This window comes from Cnephaeus nilssonii, assembly GCF_951640355.1.
Source record: "Cnephaeus nilssonii genome assembly, chromosome: 6".
Lineage (NCBI taxonomy): Eukaryota > Metazoa > Chordata > Mammalia > Chiroptera > Vespertilionidae > Cnephaeus > Cnephaeus nilssonii.
This window is the reverse complement of record NC_137077.1, coordinates 52,885,276-52,903,500: the sequence shown is the minus strand read 5'-3', so window position 1 is coordinate 52,903,500 and position 18,225 is coordinate 52,885,276. Positions and strand designations below refer to the sequence as shown.

Sequence of the window (18,225 nt, the reverse complement as noted above, 5' to 3'; positions counted from 1 at the left end):
AGTAGCCCTTCAAAAAGCTACAAGTTGGCCCAGCCGGCCTGGCTCAGTGGTGGGCCACTTAGTTGAATGTCAAGTTCATAGACATCTGCTTTCATGACTGACACAGACCTCTGAAGGTCCTCTGAAGGATGAATTCAGGCAGAGTCTGATTTTCCTTAACCCAGACACTATTGGTGGAGCCAGGGCAATCACCTTGTTCAGGGATCTAAAATAACTTAGAAGATGCCAAATGTTCTTCCCATAGGCAGCATTCCCTTTCATTCTTCTTCTTTTTAAAAAATATTTTTATTGATTTCAGAGAGGGAGAGAGAAATAGAAACATCAGTGATGAGAGAGAATCACTGATTGCCTCCTGCACGCCCCAGAACTGGGGATTGAGACTGCAACCTGGGCATGTGCCTTGACTGGGAATTGAACCATGACCTCCTGGCTCATAGGTTGACACTCAACCACGGAGTCATGCCGGCTGGCCCCCTCCATTCTTTCTTACCCTGTAGCGCTGATAGTGAGTCTGGGGTGCGGTTAGGAGGTAAGATACAGATTTACTTCTGTTTTAATTCCAGCCTTTTCTGCCAGGAAGCCTTATTTTTTTCAGGTGCTGCATGGTTTCTATTAGACTGTGGCTTTAGTCCAGCACCTGAAGGCAGTCAGTGGGTGAGCAGGCACCCTGCCCTCCGAGACCCCTCAGGGTGGGAAGACTTGCCTCTTCACCAGGTGCCGCAGGGCCCCCGCCACCTCCTTGTTTCGGAGGGTGTAGATGATGGGGTTGAGCATGGGTGTGACGACCGTGTAGAAGAGGCTGAGGATGCGGTTTGTGGTCACCGAGGAGCCTGCCCGGGGCTGGATGTAGGTGATGCTGGCTGTTCCAAAGAAGAGGAAGACCACAAGCAGGTGGGAAGAGCAGGTAGAGAAGACCTTGCGGCGGCTCTGGGTGGAGGCCATTGCCAAGATGGCACCCAGGATGCGGACGTAAGAGGTGACAATCAGAGAGAAGGGGACCATGATGAAGACCACAGTGGCTGTCATCACAGAGATCTCGCTCCTGTGCTTCCCAGCACTCGCCAGCCTCAGGACCGGCAGGATGTCACAGAGGAAGTGCGGGATGACTGGGTGGCGGGGGAAAGGCAGGGTGAAGATGAGGGAGGTGTGGGTGGTGGCTGTGATGATGCCCATGAGCCAGGAGCTGCTCACCATGGCCACGCAGGCCCGCCTGCTCATGAGGACGGAGTAGTGCAGGGGCCGGCAGATGGCGGCGTAGCGGTCATAGGCCATGGCAGTGAGCAGGCAGCACTCTGAGATGCCCAGGACAATGAAGATGTACATCTGGGCTGCACAGGCCTGGAAGGAGATGGCCTGGGGATGCAGGGAGGCCAGGTCAGCCAGGGTCCTGGGCACAATGTCGGTGGTGTAGAGGAGCTCCACTACCGAGAGGTGGCGCAGGAAGAAGTACATGGGCGAGTGCAGGGAAGGGCTGGCCTGGGTGAGGAGGATGATCATGGAGTTACCCAGCAAACTGACCAGGTAAACCAGAAGCACCACCCAGAACAGGGGGCCCTGCAGGGCCCTGAGGTCCGAGAATCCTAAAAGGATGAATTCAGGCAGAGTCTGATTTTCCTTAACCATCACTTCAGGCTAGAACCTATGGCACAGCCGAGAAAGAGAACTTTATATGGAATCAGCATTTCTGTAACTTAGAAAGGCACTTTTCGTACAGTCCCTCTCAAATCGACCGAGACAGTTAGGGTCCCCGCTTTATGGATGAGGCCACGGGTTTCTGAGGGTTTAAATAACTTGTCCCAGGTAATATCAAGGGAGTGGTAGGCCTGAGACTTGAATCTAGGTTTCTTGACTCCAAATTCCATGCATTTCCCATGTTCTCTAAGCTCTGGGTCCTGGGTGCAGGGCCTGACTCCCAAGTGTACAGACCCCAGACATATACTTTGGGTCTTTCTCCAGAGTGAGGATGGAGCAGCTGCTTTGCCCCAGACTTCCTTGTACAGTCTGGCTCAAAACCCCAGCCTGAAACAAACTATGTGACTCCCCCACTGTGGACTCAGTCAGGGGCTGCCACAGGCCGGTGTCTAATGATCACCATGGTGGGCAATGGACTTAGGATGTCATGCAATAACACAACTGTTGGAGATAATACTGCCCAATTGTATCATGCTTTGGAATGCTACAGAGCTCCTTTTCAAAGATTATTAGGATACGGCCCCTGCCCTGTGAGGGGAGTGGGGCAGGGACCGGCCATATTGTACTTTGCTCTCCTCTTATTGGTCCCTGTAATTATTACTCCAGCTGCTCTGTTTCGGTGGTACCCTCTGTTTTCCCAGCCCCTAGGCATTCCCAGAGTGTGCCCCTGCAGGGAATGTTTCTATGCATCTTATTAAAATCCCACTCATCTTTCAGGCTCAGCTCAAATTCCACCATCCCTATGTATGGTACCTTCCCTTCTCCTCATGGTCAGAGATAATTACCCATGGCATTTCAGAATTAAAAGTGACTTTAAGGGTCATATATTTCATTGTGCAATGCTCAGATCTCATCTACAACATCTTAGAAGGCTGTTGTGCAGTGTCTGTTTGAACATCTGCAGCAAAACTCACCATCTACTGAGGTAGCCCTGTCTGCCTGTGGGAAAAGTCTTCATTCTATTAGTCTTGGCTAAATTCTTAGTATTTTATAGAATGTCTAAGCCCTCTTTCACCAGACAGCCCTTCAAGTATTTGAAGAAAGCACCTTCATTTGGGCTCACATGAGACAGCACTTGTGTCTTGGTCCCAGAATTTTTTAGATAAAGGTCTCCACTGTATAGCTCCTGCAGAACAAGTTGGGGAGGTGGGAGGGAGAGGTCTGGGGTGAGCATCTGTTATAATAGCTGCTATTTCCCAAGTGCCTGGCTAAAGGGCTTAATAGTCATTAAAATCTTGAGTCATACCCTAGCCAGGTTTGCTCAGTGGTTAGAGTGTCAGCCCGCGGACCAAAGGATCGCAGGTTTGATTCCTGGTCAAGGGCATGTACCTCAGGTGTAGGTTTGATCACCAGGGCGCTTGCAGGAGGATTGATGTTTCTCTCTCTCTCCTCACCTCCGCCCTCCCTTTCACTCTCTCTAAAAATCAATGGAAAAAAATATCCTCGGGTGAGGATTTAAAAACAAACAAAAAACCTTGGGTCTTCACAATCACACTATGATATAGAAGTCTGTATTTTCTCCATTTTACAGATGAGCAAACAGAAGTCCAGACAATATTAGAAACTTACTCAAAATCACAAACCTAGTAACAGAGAGTTTGGGCTCAAATCTAGGCCTGCCTAACTCCAGAGCCTATGCTCTTAGTTACTAAGTTATCAACTGTCTTATAGGCTAGTTTATTCACCAGAACAACTGGCATGGTATCGTGCACATGCCAAGTGTTCAGCTAAATACTTATGAGATGAATGAGTAAATCCCACTTATAAAGACAGAACTTGATTTGTCTAAAATAGGCAGCTAGTTTGACAGGACACTGGGCCAAGCCTTTTAGAAGTCTTGGTTCCCCAGGTTTGAAGAGCTTTTACCACCCACATCCATCCCACATTTGAGATTAGCTCAGCAACCTTCATCTTAAGGCAGGATAGTTTCAACCTGTCTGCCCATTGCTCATAGACCTAACCTTCCTCCCATACGCACTTTGCCCTCTCACCATATATTTTTTTTGCCTTAAGTCATTTACTCTATAGCTAACACTTAGAGATTGCTTTGTGTTGGGCATTTTGCAGTATGTAACATCTCAACTGACTATATAACAATTCTAGGAATAGTTGTTATTTAGTCATTGCAGATAGGGAATAAGAGCTCTGAGAGTTTAAATTACTTACCTAAGGCCACACGATTAGTGAGTGGTGAACACAGAATTGTCACTTGGAGCCTGAGATTTCTCCACACCTACTGTATCTCCAGCGAGGCCAACAGCTTCACCCTACACTCTGGAAGATGAACTCCATCTATTCAGTTTGGACAGGAGTTTCTGAGTCCATTGGTCTTCTTCACTCTTGTCAGTAACCTTTCAGACGCTCACACCACTTAGGCTATGGGAGAAATATTGCTATTTTCAAATTAAAAAATGTTATGTTTGCAATTAAAATTTTTAAGAAGTAATGCTTTCAACAATAAAGATACATAAAAAGAAAAGTTAATCAATTTAGATAATTAAGCAACTTATCAAACTGCCTATTTGAACATTTTCATTTATGAATTGCCTATTCATATTCTTTCCCCTGCTCCCCAAAAGAAATGAGAGTAAAGTCATTTATGATTTCACCACCATCTTGCTTGCACATTGCCCTCAAGTCTTTGTTCTATTGCAAACCCATTTTATTTTTTAAATATATTTTTTATTGTTGATAGTATTACAGATGTCTCCCATTCTCCCCCCTTCTCCCCCTCCTCCCAGCTTCTGTTCCCCCTCCACCAGGCCTTCACTACCCTATTGCCCATGTCCATGGGCTATGCATATCCTATATAATAAAAGGCCAATATGCAAATAGACTGAATGGCGGAACAACCAAACAACTGAACAACTGGTCATTATGATGTGTGCTGACCACAAGGGGGTGCGCGGGGAACATGGCAGGTGTTGGCAGCAGGCGGCAGAGCACGGAACATGGCGGGCGGCGGCTGCGGCGGGATGGAACAGGTGACCCCAAGGCTGGGCACTGTCTTTGGGGCGAGCCTCTGGTGGTTACTGAAAATTCTTTGCTCCCAAGTGCCGCCGTCCTGCCCAGTGCTCGCACCTGCTGCCGGCACCGCCCCGTTTGCACCTGCTGCCAGCGCCCAGCACTGGTCCTGATCGCTTGGTGCCATCAGCAGGTGAGAGCGGTGGCTGCTGCCCTGATTGCCCCTCAGGGCTTCTCCACCTCCCTCTGCTCCTGAGGGGCGAATGGGGCAGGCAGCAGGGGCGATTGGGGCTGGCAGCCACTGCTCGCACCCACTGCTGGCACTGGCCCCAATCGCTCCGCACCGTCAGTGGATGCAAGCAGGACCAGCGCCAGCAGCGCCTGGGAGCGGTGGCGGCAGGAGTGGGGCTGCTGGCAGACAGGGGACCAGGGGCCGTGGCAGGAGGGGTAGGGCAGGGGTGCAGAGGATGGGCTGAGACCCGCCCCTGTGCCCACCACAGCCTCGAGGTCCACGGTTCCTTTCAAGGTGCATGAGTTCGTGCACTGGGCCCCTAGTAAGTATATAAGTTTTTTGGTTTATCTCTTCTCACCACCCCCAATCCCACATCGAGGTATGTCAGTCTGTTCCATGCCTCCATACTTCGGGTTGCAAACACATTTTACATGTTTGTAATCATAGTATACAAAGTATTTTGTCTTTTTCCTTTCCTTTTTAATACTTGCTCAGAGCATTTAGTCATGAGATCACATAGTATTCTGAGTGATCCTTTTTAAAGTTCTTATAGTAGTCCATTGAATTTGTTCACTATTTTTTGTTGTTGTTAACATTCCAAACATGTATAACCAATGAACATGACCCAGGTTTTTACTGGTATTCACTTCAGAAGCTTGAATCCACATATATAAGCAGTATATAATGAGAAAGCTATAAGTAAACACAGATCATACATACAAATTTCTGTTCACAAAAGTCACATTGCAGGTATATGGCTTAGAAATGTGCATCTAGATGAAGGTGAAACTGTTTTTAAAATGTAAAATTACACCTTGAAAATATGAAGGGATGGTCTACACACTTCAAAAATAAAAGGTTGCTTATACCAGAGGAAATAATGAGAGTAAAGTCATTTATGATGCTGCTTATGTATGACAGCTACAAGATTCAAGTGACAAGCAATAAGGTCTCAAAAAATTAATACTGGTTAAAGAGAATGGGAGTATTTTTACATTTCACTGAAAATAAATTGACTACTAGGATATGAAATCTAAGCAGGAACTTAGAGGAAAAAAATTACAAAACCTAAAGCCAGTTCCTTAATATTTCTTATTACCTAAACAACAGCATAAAATTAAAAGAAAACTGCACCTGTACTTTAATTGCTAATCTCAGTTAATGAAGTTCTCAAAAAACAAAATGCAATAAAAAAAGCTTCAAACTCCAAATGAAAAGTCTGCAAGGCTCAGATTAAAAGGTGGAATGTTTCGGATTAAATTAATAAAAATAAAATTGGTTTTGCTCTTTGTTGAATGGAATCAAAACTAAAACTCTATAACTATTACACAGCTCTCCACTTACCCCTCCCCATGGCTATTTTTAAAGCAGAACGCCCCCCTTCAATAACTCTTTGTAAGACAGGCAGATGGATAAATTGATCGGCTAGTGGGCATGAGGATGGATAACCTGTGGATAACTGGTTAGACGGACAGAAGATGAACAAAGGCGTGGCTGGCTGGCGGCATGACTGGTCAGCCCAGAGAGCCCTGGGTGCAGGAGGTGAGGGAGGGACTGGAATAGAAAGCAGTTCATGAAAGTGGGTTTGGCACCTTGGGGGCAAGGGAGCTGGGATTCTGGAGCCTAGTGGGGGATGGGAGAGATGGGGAGAAAGACGGCCTTAATTGAATCAAGGAGATCTGGGGGAGCACAGCCAGACAATTTGCCTTTGTTTTTTCATATATGTATATTTTGTCTGAAGTATTAGTGGGAGCTTTGGAGCTTTGCCTGGGGTAGTGTGTGTGTGTGTGTGTGTGTGTGTGTGTGTGTGTGTGTGAGGGTATGGGGCACGCAGGTTGTTTCATCTGTGGTCTCTGAGATGTGGACCATTAACAGAAACCTGAGAAAGAATGTCCTAAGTTTTTATCAGACATTAACCATAGACAGTATGGAGGCTATGAATGCCACCTGATTCACACGCCAATTGTAAACCCACAAACCTGCTCACACTGCCTTAGCTCTACCCCCCCCCCCCCCCCCGCCACCAAATTGGGCACAGTACCAACGTGCATACCACATGATTGCCAAACTTCTTACATGGTATGGCCCACCCCAGAGCACACCAACCCACAGAACACATGCCAAGATTTGAACGGACTGAGTGTAGACACGCTGCCTTACCGTATTATGTGCAATTCTATCTGGGAGAAATTGTCCAAGGCTCCCTGCCTCCTTCTCATCCCTCTTCTTGTGCAGCCAGGCTGGTGGCAGCGGAATCACACCTCTGCAAAGGCACTAGTAGAGATTTGGGAACCCTCACCTGGGCTCTTTCCCCCCATGATTAGGGACAGGTATTGGCCCCAAGCCCGTGGAGAGGTTTTCAGACTCTGAGTGGGCCCCGATCTGCCTCTGTTCCCCGGCAGGGTCTAGCCTTGTCAGGGAAAGGCCAGGCTGCCCAGCACTGTGTGAGCACTTACCTGGGGGAGATGGAAAGGGCCACCCAGCCTGGGCAGGGGCTGCTGGGCACAGGCTTGGGCTCTGCGGTTCCCTCCTCCTCTCTGGAAGTCTTGGCCTCTGAGGTGCCCACAATTATTCTCCAGCTGCTCTTGTGCCTCCACTCCCTGGGCACCTGGGAGGCCCTGACTTGTGGGGTTTCCCTGGGTAACTCTGAGCTGAGCCAGGTGATTAATGTCATGGGCCAGGTGATTCTGCCCATGTCCCCACGGCCTGCTGTCCCCTTCCTCCTCTCCTTAATCTCATTTTTCTTGATGAACCCGTGTCTTCTTCCTTTCCTCACACCTTGTTCCCTTTCCTGGCTAACGTTTGTCTTCTCACTCATTGTAGGGTCTCTTTGGTCACAAATGGCATGAGATTTGAGGGTCTCCATCCCTTATGTTTAGAATTTCACCATGGGTAATTTGTTCCTCTGCATGAAACCGTGGCTCCCTGTTCAACGTAGATGCTCTGGAAACTCCTAGATGTTAATAACAGTGAAGGATAATTTAGTCACCTTGATCTCCATGCTTGGTTCGCCTTTTAGATGGAAAGTGTTCCAGTGAAGACATCGCCTGGCAGGGAGGGCAGGGTTCCCCTCTGTCGCCAGGTTCAGGTGACTGCGTGTGTACTTAGTGAGGTCCTTATACAGAGAGTTAAGCCTTCTGAATGTGTTTAGTCTGGGAGGGCAGTGAAGTTTGGGGGTAGAACAGAGGTCTTACTTGCAGTAGCCTGAGCCTTTCCCTCAACACCTGGCACCCTCTGTTGACATTTGCTGCCTCCACTTCTTATCTCCCATTTTCTTCATTTGTGCCTACAACTCCATTGATTCTCTCTTATCAAGATCACTAACATTCCCGAGCTGTCAAACTTAATAGATACTTTCCAGTTTTCATTTCTAATCTCTAAACTATCTTTGACAGATTTGATCCTCTCTCCTTTTTTTTTTTTTTTTTAATAATTGACTTTTTAGAGAGAGAGAAACGGAGAAGGGGAGAGAGAGAGAAACACTGGTGTGAGAGAGAAACATCAATGGGCTGCTTTCTGCATGCTCTCTACCAGGGATTGAGGCCACAACTCAGGCATGTGCCTGGATCAGGAATCGAACCAGCAACCTTTCGGTGGATGGGATGACACCCAACCAACTGAGCCACACTGGCCAGGGCACCTCTCCTTCTGGAAACATTTTATTTTTTAACTTCTGTAACTCTCAAACATACGTCTTTGGCTCTGGCCTCTCCTTGTTTATCCAAGTGAGTGTCTTCCCTTAGATGTCCAGCAGCATCTCAAACTTATCATGTCCCCAACAGAACTCTTGTTCCTCTCACAGTAAGTGACTTCTTCATTGCAGTAAGTTGCTACCCAGTTGCTCAGATCATTTTAGTTCATTTATTTTCTTGCCACTCTACGTTCAATTTGTCAGCAAATTCTGTCAGTTCTGCCTCAAAAATTTAACCCCCCAAAACTACCTCTCATTATTGTTACTGCTAAATTCCTAGTCAGCAAATTGTCTCTCAGCTGGGCCATTCCCATTCTCTACAATCCTCCCTCCACTCAGCCAGGGTGATATTCTCCAAATGTGCGTCAGATGATGTAATTTCCCTCATTTTAAGTGCCCCCATAGCTAAATAGCTTCTTATTATAAGTAGGATAAAATGCAAAATTCTTTCCTTAATTTATACGACCCTCATGATTTGGCCTCTATGATGTTTTGACATCTGGGGCTTTAGTGACCCTGATTAGACTTACCTGCAAGCATGTCTTTCATATACACACCAACCAATCCAGAGTTCTTATCATCAGCCACCACTGTTATTAGCTTCTGACACTCTGATCCAATATTCCCCTGCCCTAATCATCCCAGGCCAGGAATTAGACAGCTAGAGACAGCCCCAAAGCCCATTGGAATTATTCAAACTAGCTAATCCTAGTCTGCTTACCCTGATTTACCCATTCCATTCCATTCCATGAAAATCACAATAAAGGCTTTGCCCACATTCCCCCTCACTCCCTCTGCCTCTGCTCAGCCCTTTCCCACGTGGATCTGCATGGTGTGGCATGGCCCCCTCCTCTTTTTTTAAAAATTTCTTTATTGATTAAGGTATCACATATTTGTCCTCATCCCCCCCTTCCCAGCCCACACCCCTCCCCACACATGCCCCCACCCCCCTGTTGTCCTTAACCGCTGGTTAGGCTTATATGCTTGCACACAAGTCCTTTGGTTGATCTCTCCCCTTTACCCCCACCCTCCCCTACCCTCCCTCTGAGGCCCGACAGTCTGATCCATGCCTCCTTGTTTCTGGGTCTGTTCTTATTCATCAGTCTATGTTGTTCATCATTTCCCCTAGATGAGTGAGATCATGTGCTATTAGAAATACACTTATAAGAACCGAGAATGAGACAAGCAATAATGGTTATGCTGACAGGCAAATGAATCAGTCTGTAGTGAGTTTCTTTCTGGGCCAACAGATCTTTTGAGACCCAATTTCAATGTCACACAGTTCCTTATGTGTACATGTCAGCCATGACATTTCAGTTCTGGATGGTGGACAAATGGTGGTAATGCTGGTCTGACCCTCTCTGGTTTGGTCCTGGGCAACCTGTAGTGACGCACAGCTGTTAACTGCTAGTATGGCCCCCTCCTCTTGGGAACAGTGAGAAACAAACTATCTTTTCCGTGGCAATTGTCTCCTGATCTGTTGTCCTCACCACAGTGAAATAATAATAAAATCTTCATTTAAACAACACTCTGCTCTTGCCTGCTTGTCCACAATGCTCCAGCCACACTAACCTTCTGTGTCTTCCATAAACACAGTTCCTTTCTCTTGCTGTTTCCTCTGTCCAGAGGCTCTGACCCTAGGTCTTCCCAGAGGTGCCTTGTCATTATTCAAATCTCCGCTCAAATTCCACCTCTTTAGAAAGGTGTTCTCAAAGTGCCCTAATTTAGTAGCACCACACTCTGACCACCTTATTCATATTCTTTATTGCATGCATCTCCATCAGAATTTAATGTTTTTTTTTTTTTTTGTTTGTTTGTTTGTGTGGTTAGTGCATGTCTCCCCTACTAGAAAGGATGCTTCATGCAGGCGGGGACTTTGCTGGGTTCATAGCTTCGGACTTAGAGGAGAAGCTGGGAAGAAGCTTAGCCGAGGAGCTTTGCCGGGCATTACAGATTGCTCATTCAGTTCCAGTCCAAGACTTCCTGTCCCCTGGCCCCTATGAGTCTAGAAAGCTAAAGACTATATTCCCCAAGCGTATTTATAACTCAGGTTCTACTTGCGACCTAGTTTCCACCAAGTGAGATATGGAAGGCAGAAGAAATGAAGCAGAGGCTGTGCTTATTTTTTTCTTAAAAATTTTTTTAAAAAAATATATTTTTATTGATTTCAAAGAGGAATAGAGAGTGAGAGAGATGGAAACATCGATGATGAGAGAGAATCATTGATTGGCTGCCTCCTGCATGCCCCACTGTGAGGATAGTCTGCAACCTGGGCACGTGCCCTTGACCAGAATTGAACTCAGGACCCTTCAGTCCACAGGCTGATGTTTTATCTGCTGAGGGCTGTGCTTATTTTGCTTCTGTTGTTCCTCCTGACAAATATAGTTGTGTGTGTGTGTGTGTGTGTGTGTGTGTGTGTGTGTGTGTGTGTCAGTGGTAGCAGACATCTCAAGCACTGTGGGTGTCAAGAGTCAGGGTCCGGAGCATCCATTTTGGCTGGCATGAATGGAGGTGGAGGTGATGTGTTTGTTGAGCCAGAAGCTGGGCACTGACTTCCTAATGCCCTCCCTTGTGATCTTGGCAGTGGTAGCAGATTCCTTGGCAGGTCTGATCTATGGTGTTGTTCTAACACTTTTCTCAGAAGCTTAGCTGAGAATCTTCTTTTCCAGTCCTTCCATTAATTTTGTATTGTCAGTACCTAATTTTCTGAGTTAAACATTCCTGTTTAAATCCTGATAGATACACTGAAACAGAATTTAGTACCAGAGATGGCTGAAAGGATGGGAATATAGGACTGATCATTTGATTTCTGCCGAGAACCAGCACGTAATAATTACAAGAGTTTTACCAAAAGGTTGGTGAAGCTTGGGGAGCTCAACAGGGTTGAGTCCCTACCTAGTCCCCCATGAAAGGCCTGTGCACCCTCTCTCTCTGTTAACCGTGATTGTTTTGTTTTGATTAAAGAAACCTAGCAGCTGAAACTGGTTTGGCTCAGTGGATAGAGCATCGGCCTGCGGACTCAAGGGTCCCAGGTTCGATTCCGGTCAAGGGCATGTACCTTGGTTGTGGGCACATCCCCAGTAGGGGGTGTGCAGGAGGCAGCTGATCGGTGTTTCTCTCTCATCGATGTTTCTAACTCTCTATCCCTCTCTCTTCCTCTCTGTAAAAAAAAAAATCAATAAAATATATATTTATTTTTAAAAAAAGAAAGAAACCTAGCAGGCAGTTGCACTCAGGACCTGGGATCTCTCTAGGAAATGTGGCCCATTCTGATAGCTGCCTATTATCATGGAAAGATTAACAACCTTGTTGCAGAAACCAGAGGCACCAGCCCTTTGAAAACCCCCAGCCCTTTGCATACCAACAGCCCTTTGCAAACCCCTAGCCTGCATTACCTGTAAACTGCCCATTTTGCGTACCCATTCTTACCCCTTTTGCCTACTTCCCCACGTAATCTTCGTCCTTCTACCCAAATATAAGCAGCTGGCTTATGGTGGGGGGCAGAGCAGATTTTTGTGGATGACCTGCTGCTCTCCCATTCTGCCGGCATTATTGGAATAAACACTCATGTATGATTCAACCCTGTCTCTGCTGAATTGGCTCAAGTAGTGACAGGCAGCCTGGACCCACTGGATGTCTGGTTACACAACCACATGGGTCATGTTTTCCTACCTTTTTAAGCATCTCATGTATCTCTCAGTGAGTCAGTTCCAGATTTAGAACTGTTGTCATCCACTGAGATTCTTGGCCATAGCAGAGAGAAGAAACTCTTGATAAATCTCTGCCTTATTATCCTTAAAAATAATCTCTGTGACATCAGCAGAATGGTAGTGTGAGCGGTCCTTCTGGGTTCTCCCCTTGCAGTTATAAGTCGGACAGCGACAATTCAGCAAAGGGTTCCCTGCTCAACACACGAGCATGTCTGCGAGATCTACGCATTGAGACACCTGAAGGTGGGTGAGTTGGAGCGAATAAGGGAGGCAGTAAGAGGGGAGAGCAGAGACCGGGGCCAGGGATGCGACCTGGAGCTCACTGTGGGTTGCGGGAGCAGGGGACGAACCAGGCCGCAGCGTGCGCACTCTGCAGCCCCCAGGAGCAGAGAGGTAGAATAGACATTGAGTGGTCAACACATACTGTGGCTGAGCCCAGTGACCAGGGCAGAAGTGGAACACAGAGGTGTGGCCGCTGTGGTCTGGCAGCCACCACTGCCAGGCAGACAAAGCTACAGAGCCTGCCCCATGGCCCCATCCCCTGCATTCCCAGGGCTAGCAGCAGGCCCTCGAAGAAGCTGTACCAGTTAAGTGTCGAGTTACAGAGCACACTCTCCGCAGCCCTGAGGACTGGGGAGGCAGAAGAATTCCTCTCTGAGTGGCAGGCACACGCTGTGGCGAATCCCAGTGACAGGGGTGGAGATTCAGAGCCGCGGCAGCTGGGATCTGGCAGTTACCATAACTGGGAGGAGAACAAAGCCACAAATGCGTGAGCCAGCCTCTCCCAGCCCACCCTTCCCCCAGCCATCATGGCAGAGCTCAGAGGGGGTGCCTGGGACACCTCAGGCTGTACTGCTGGCAGCATCTAGGGGGCAGCCCCGGGGTTTCACAGGCTCTGAACCCCAGTGCCCACCACATTCCCCACAGGGTGGTGCCCTGAGACCACGGTGACCTGGTCACAGAGGAGATGCCCACCTCCCCAGGGAACACAGGGCATTTCCACCGCCCCTCAGAGATTCGAGAAACCAGAGCAGTGAGGAGAAACGGAAAACTTGTGCTTCAGTGCCACCTACTGGAAAATCTCTTCTTATCAACCTGCTAAACAGAGAAGTGATAAACACTCTTAAAGCAGATTTCATCCACTCATCTAATGATGGGTACTTGGGCTTCGCTATTGTAAATAATGCTGCTGTGAACATAGGGGTATATAAAAAAAGCAGATTTCATCCCCATAAATGCCTAGGCAGAGAAATAATCCATCAGATACCATGAATAACCAAGGCAACAAGGCAGCTCAGAAAGAAATTGAAAATCTCCAGAAAATAAATGTAAAGACATGGAAATGCATGATTTTAAATGACAGAAAATCCAAGATGGCAGTTCTGAAAAAATGCAATGAAATATAAGAAAACTCAGATAGGCAGCTGAATGAACTCAGACATAAAATGAACAAACAAAAAGAATACTTTATTAAAGAGATCACATGTTTAAAAGAGGACTAAATAGAAAACCTGGAGCTGAAGAACTCAATGAAAGAGCTGAAGAACTAACTAACAAGCTTAGGACAGAGAGCTGACCAGATGGAGGAAAGAACTAGCGATAGTGAAGATAGAAATCTAGAAATGATAAAGATGGAAGAAAACAGAGATTTGAGAGTAAAAAAAAGGGAAAAACTCTATGAGAACTACCTGACTCCATCAGAAAGAGCAATATAAGAATAATAGTTATACCAGAAGAAGAAAAGAGGGAGAAGGGAACAGAGAACCAATTTAAACAAATAATTGACGAGAACTTTACAAACCTATGGAGAGATCTGGATCCTCAAATCCAAGAAGCAAAGAGAACAACTAATTAACTCAACCAAAAAGACCTTCTCTAAGGAACATTACATGAAAACTGCAGAAGTTAATGATAAAGGGCCTCGCTCCGGGCCTCCGGGCCCACGCTGCGCTGGCTGTGGGGCCGGGTGGTGCCCTGGCCGCCCACAGGACGCGGGCCGCTGCGGCCTTAGGAGACCCTGTTCCAGCAGCAGGACCGCATGGGGGACGGGGACGCGTGGTGGACATGGGCGAGCTGCAGGAGGGGCTCCGGAACCTGGGCATCCCCCTGGGCCAGGACGCCGAGGAGAGAATTTTTACTACTGGTGATATCGACAAAGATGGGAAGCTGGATTGTGAAGAATTTATGAAGTACCTGAAAGACCATGAAAAAAAAAAAAGAAATTGGCATTTAAGAGCTTGGAAAAAAAAAAAAGATGTAAAAATCGAGGCTTCCGAAATTGTCCAGTCTCTCCAGATATCAGGGATAACTATTTCTGAAAAACCAGCAGAGTTGATTCTTTAAAGCAGTGATGGCAAACCTATGACACGCGTGTCAGCACTGACACGCATAGCCATTTCTGATGACAGGCGGCCGCGTGCCAAGGATGAAACATTTGTGACTAGAGTCTTGGAGTTAGAGTCTAAAACATGTGAGCACTGCCTGCATTATGCTCAGTTTTTTGGCGAAGTTTGACACACCAAGCTCAAAAGATTGCCCATCACTGCTTTAAAGCATTGATAGCGATGGAACGATGACAGTGGACTGGGATGAATGGAGGGACTACTCCTTAATCCTGTTACAGATATCGAGGACATTACCGTTTCTGGGAACATTTCACCGGTACTGACATAGGAGCTAGTTGAACTGTCCCGGATGAATTCACGGAAGATGAAAAAAGTCGGGTCAGTGGTGGAGGCAGCTTCTGGCAGGAGACATTGCTGGCCGTCTCCCGCACAGGCCCCGTGCCCTTGGACCGTCCCAAAGTCACGATGCAGGTCCATGGTTCAAAATCCGACACAATGAACATCTGGTGGCTTCCAGCAGATGGTGAAAGAAGGAGGTATCCGCTCCCTTTGGAGAGGAAATGGCACAAATGTTCTTAAAATTGCCCTGGAGACGGCTGTCAAGTTCTCAGCGTCTGAACAGAACAAGAAAGATGCTTACTGGGGAAGGACAACAAATAGGGACCTTTGAGAGATTTGTTTCTGGTTCCATGGCCGCAGCAACTGCACAGACGTTTATTCATCCTATGGAGGTTTTGGACACCAGCCTGGCGGGGGGCAGAACAGGGCAGTACTCCGCCCCGTTTGACTGTGCCAAGAAGATTTTGAAACACGAGGGCATGGGAGCTTTCTTCAAAGGTTATATTCCCAATTTACTAGGCAGCATACCTTACGCAGGTGTAGACTTAGAGTTCTTGAAGTCCCATTGGCTGGACCATTTTTCCAAAGACACGGTGAACCCCGGAGTGACAGTGTTGCTGGGGTGTGGCGCCTTGTCCAGCACCTGCGGGCAGCTGGCCAGCTACCCATTGGCTTTGGTGAGAACACGCACGCAGGCTCATACCAGGACAGAAGGAAGCCCACAGCTGGGCATGGTTGGCCTCTTTCTTTATTTCTTAAAATATATTTTTATTGATTTTTTACAGAGAGGAAGGCAGAGGGAGAGAGAGTTAGAAACATCGATCAGCTGCCTCCTGTACATCCCCTACTGGGGATGTGCCCGCAACCAAGGTACATGCCCTTGACCGGAATCGAACCTGGGACCTTTCAGTCCGCAGGCCGACCGACGCTCTATCAACTGAGCCAAACCGGTTAGGGCATGACTGGCCTTTCCAGGAATCATTTCCAAAGACGGGATACCGGGACTTTACAGAGGCATCACCCAAACTTCGTGAAGGTGCTCCCGGCTGTAGGAATCAGCTATGTGGTTTATGAAAATATGAAACAAACTTTAGGAGTCACCCAGAAATGACATGTTGAACTTTTTTTTTTTTGCTTTAGTGTGATTATACTGAAATTCTCAGTAATCTTTCAAGGGACTTTTTCTCCTAGAATTGCAAGTGGATGGCAAAAGTATTTTCTCACAAAGGGGAAGAGTTTATCAATGATCACTTAAACATTTGGGCTCAATTTTCTATATACAGGAATGTTTAAAAAATCATAGTTTTGATAAACTCATCCAATTTTGAAAAAGCGAGAAAATGGAATTTTATCTCTTCTTCTTACTCCTTTCTACAAATCTCTGCCCTGAGTCCTCAATCTGACACATGAACCTGCTTGAACTAAATCTGTTTTGTGTGGTGGAATCATAAATCATCCGTCTTTATTTTTGGACTAGAGGCCCGGTACATGAAATTCGTGCACGGAGGGGGGTTGTCCCTCAGCCCAGCCTGTACCCTCTCCAATCTGGGACCCCTCAAGGGATGTCCGACTGCCCGTTTAGGCCCGATCCCTGGGATCGGGCCTAAACGGGCAGTCGGACATCCCTCTCACAATCCAGGACTGCTGGCTCCAAACTGCTTGCCTGCCTGCCTTCCTGATTGCCCCTAACCACTTCTGCCTGCCAGCCTGATCACCCCCTAACCACTCCCCTGCCAGCCTGTTTGCCCCCAACTTCCCTCCTCTGCCGGCCTGGTTACCCCTAACTGCCCTCTCCTGCAGGATTGATCACCTCCAACTGCCCTCCCTTGCAGGCCTGGTCCTTCTCAACTGCCCTCCCTTGCAGGCCGGGTGCCTCCCAACTGCCCTCTCCTGCTGGCCATCTTGTGGTGGCCATCTTGTGTCCACATGGGGGCAGGATCTTTGACCACATGGGGGCAGCTATATTGTGTGTTGCAGTGATGATCAATCTGCATAGTACTCTTTTATTAGATAGGATAGAGGCCTGGTACAGGGGTGGGGCCAGCTGGTTTGCCCTGAAGGGTGTCCCTGATCAGGGTGGGGTTCCCTTGTGGAGTGGGGTGGCCTGAGCGAGGGGCCTGTGGTGGTTTGCAGGTGGGCCACGCCCCCTGGCAACCCAAGCAGAGGCTCTGGTATCTGGAATTTATTTTCCTTCTACAATTGAAACTTTGTAGCCTGGAGCAGAGCCAAGCCTGGGGCTCCCTCCGAGGCCCGCAGCCATTTGTGTTGGGGTTATAATTGAAACTTTGTTGCTTTAAGCGGGTGGGCCCGGCCAGGGTGTGCAAAAGCTTTGCTTCCCCTGTTGCCAGCGGCAACCCTGGCCTGCTCTGTCAAGCTCCATTCTGCCACCATTTGTTTGAATTTGTTTACCTTCTATAATTGAAATTTTGTAGCTTGAGTGGAGGCTTAGGCCTGCAACGGCTAGCAGAAAGCTTGGCTTCCTCTGTTACCTAGGAAACCTTGCTCTCTGTGGCTGTAGCCATCTTGGTTTGGGTTAATTTGCATACTCGCTCTGATCGGATGGTGGGCGCCGTGGCTTGTGGGCGTGTCGGAGGTATGGTCAATTTGCATATTTGTCTATTATTAGATAGGATGGTTCAAGTTTATGCCAGCTTCTTTTTACTTGTCTTTCTCTTAAATGCAAGATGATCGGAAAACCTCAACACTTAAACTGTTTATATATTTTGAATATCTTTGTAGACTTTTTAACATTTCCTTGTAGACCTGTTAATAGAAAGTCATTGCATGAAAGACATGCCTTCCAGCAGCCAAATAAGTATAGGGTTCTATTCTTACTTTCCTTTAAGCCGAATAAGAATGAACATAAGTGGCTGGATTTCAAGGCATTTGAATACTCTAGTCCAGTGATAGGCAAACTCATTAGTCAACAGAGCCAAATATCAACAGTACAATGATTGAAATTTCTTTTGAGAGCCAAATTTTTTAAACTTAAACTTCTTCTAATGCCACTTCTTCAAAATAGACTCGCCCAGGCCGTGGTATTTTGTGGAAGAGCCACACTCAAGGGGCCAAAGAGCGACATGTAGCTTGTGAGCCGCAGTTTGCCAACCACTGCTCTAGTCTATTGATATCATTTTTGAATAAGGAGGAGTGATGAAATAATACTTATTTCTGTGGGCCTTTTTCTCTTTTCCTTGCACTGTAATTTGGTTCCTGAGAGGACACACAGTCAGACTGTCAATATATTCCTGT

General features: G+C 47.2%; 1 protein-coding gene and 1 pseudogene across 2 annotated transcripts; one reads left to right on the top strand and one right to left on the bottom strand.

The window, feature by feature from the left end:
- Nucleotides 1-684: 684 nt before the first annotated feature.
- Nucleotides 685-1,623, bottom strand: OR10P1 (olfactory receptor family 10 subfamily P member 1; the record flags this gene model as incomplete). Its single annotated transcript, XM_079775345.1, has 1 exon — nt 685-1,623. The coding sequence occupies one exon, from the start codon at nt 1,621-1,623 to the stop codon at nt 685-687; it is 939 nt and encodes a 312-aa protein (XP_079631471.1).
- Nucleotides 1,624-4,643: 3,020 nt separating this feature from the next.
- Nucleotides 4,644-16,084, top strand: LOC307101060 (mitochondrial adenyl nucleotide antiporter SLC25A24-like; annotated as a pseudogene). The gene is made up of 4 exons: nt 4,644-4,676; nt 14,301-14,636; nt 14,843-15,723; nt 15,949-16,084. The product of its transcript is annotated as a mitochondrial adenyl nucleotide antiporter SLC25A24-like (transcript).
- Nucleotides 16,085-18,225: the final 2,141 nt, after the last annotated feature.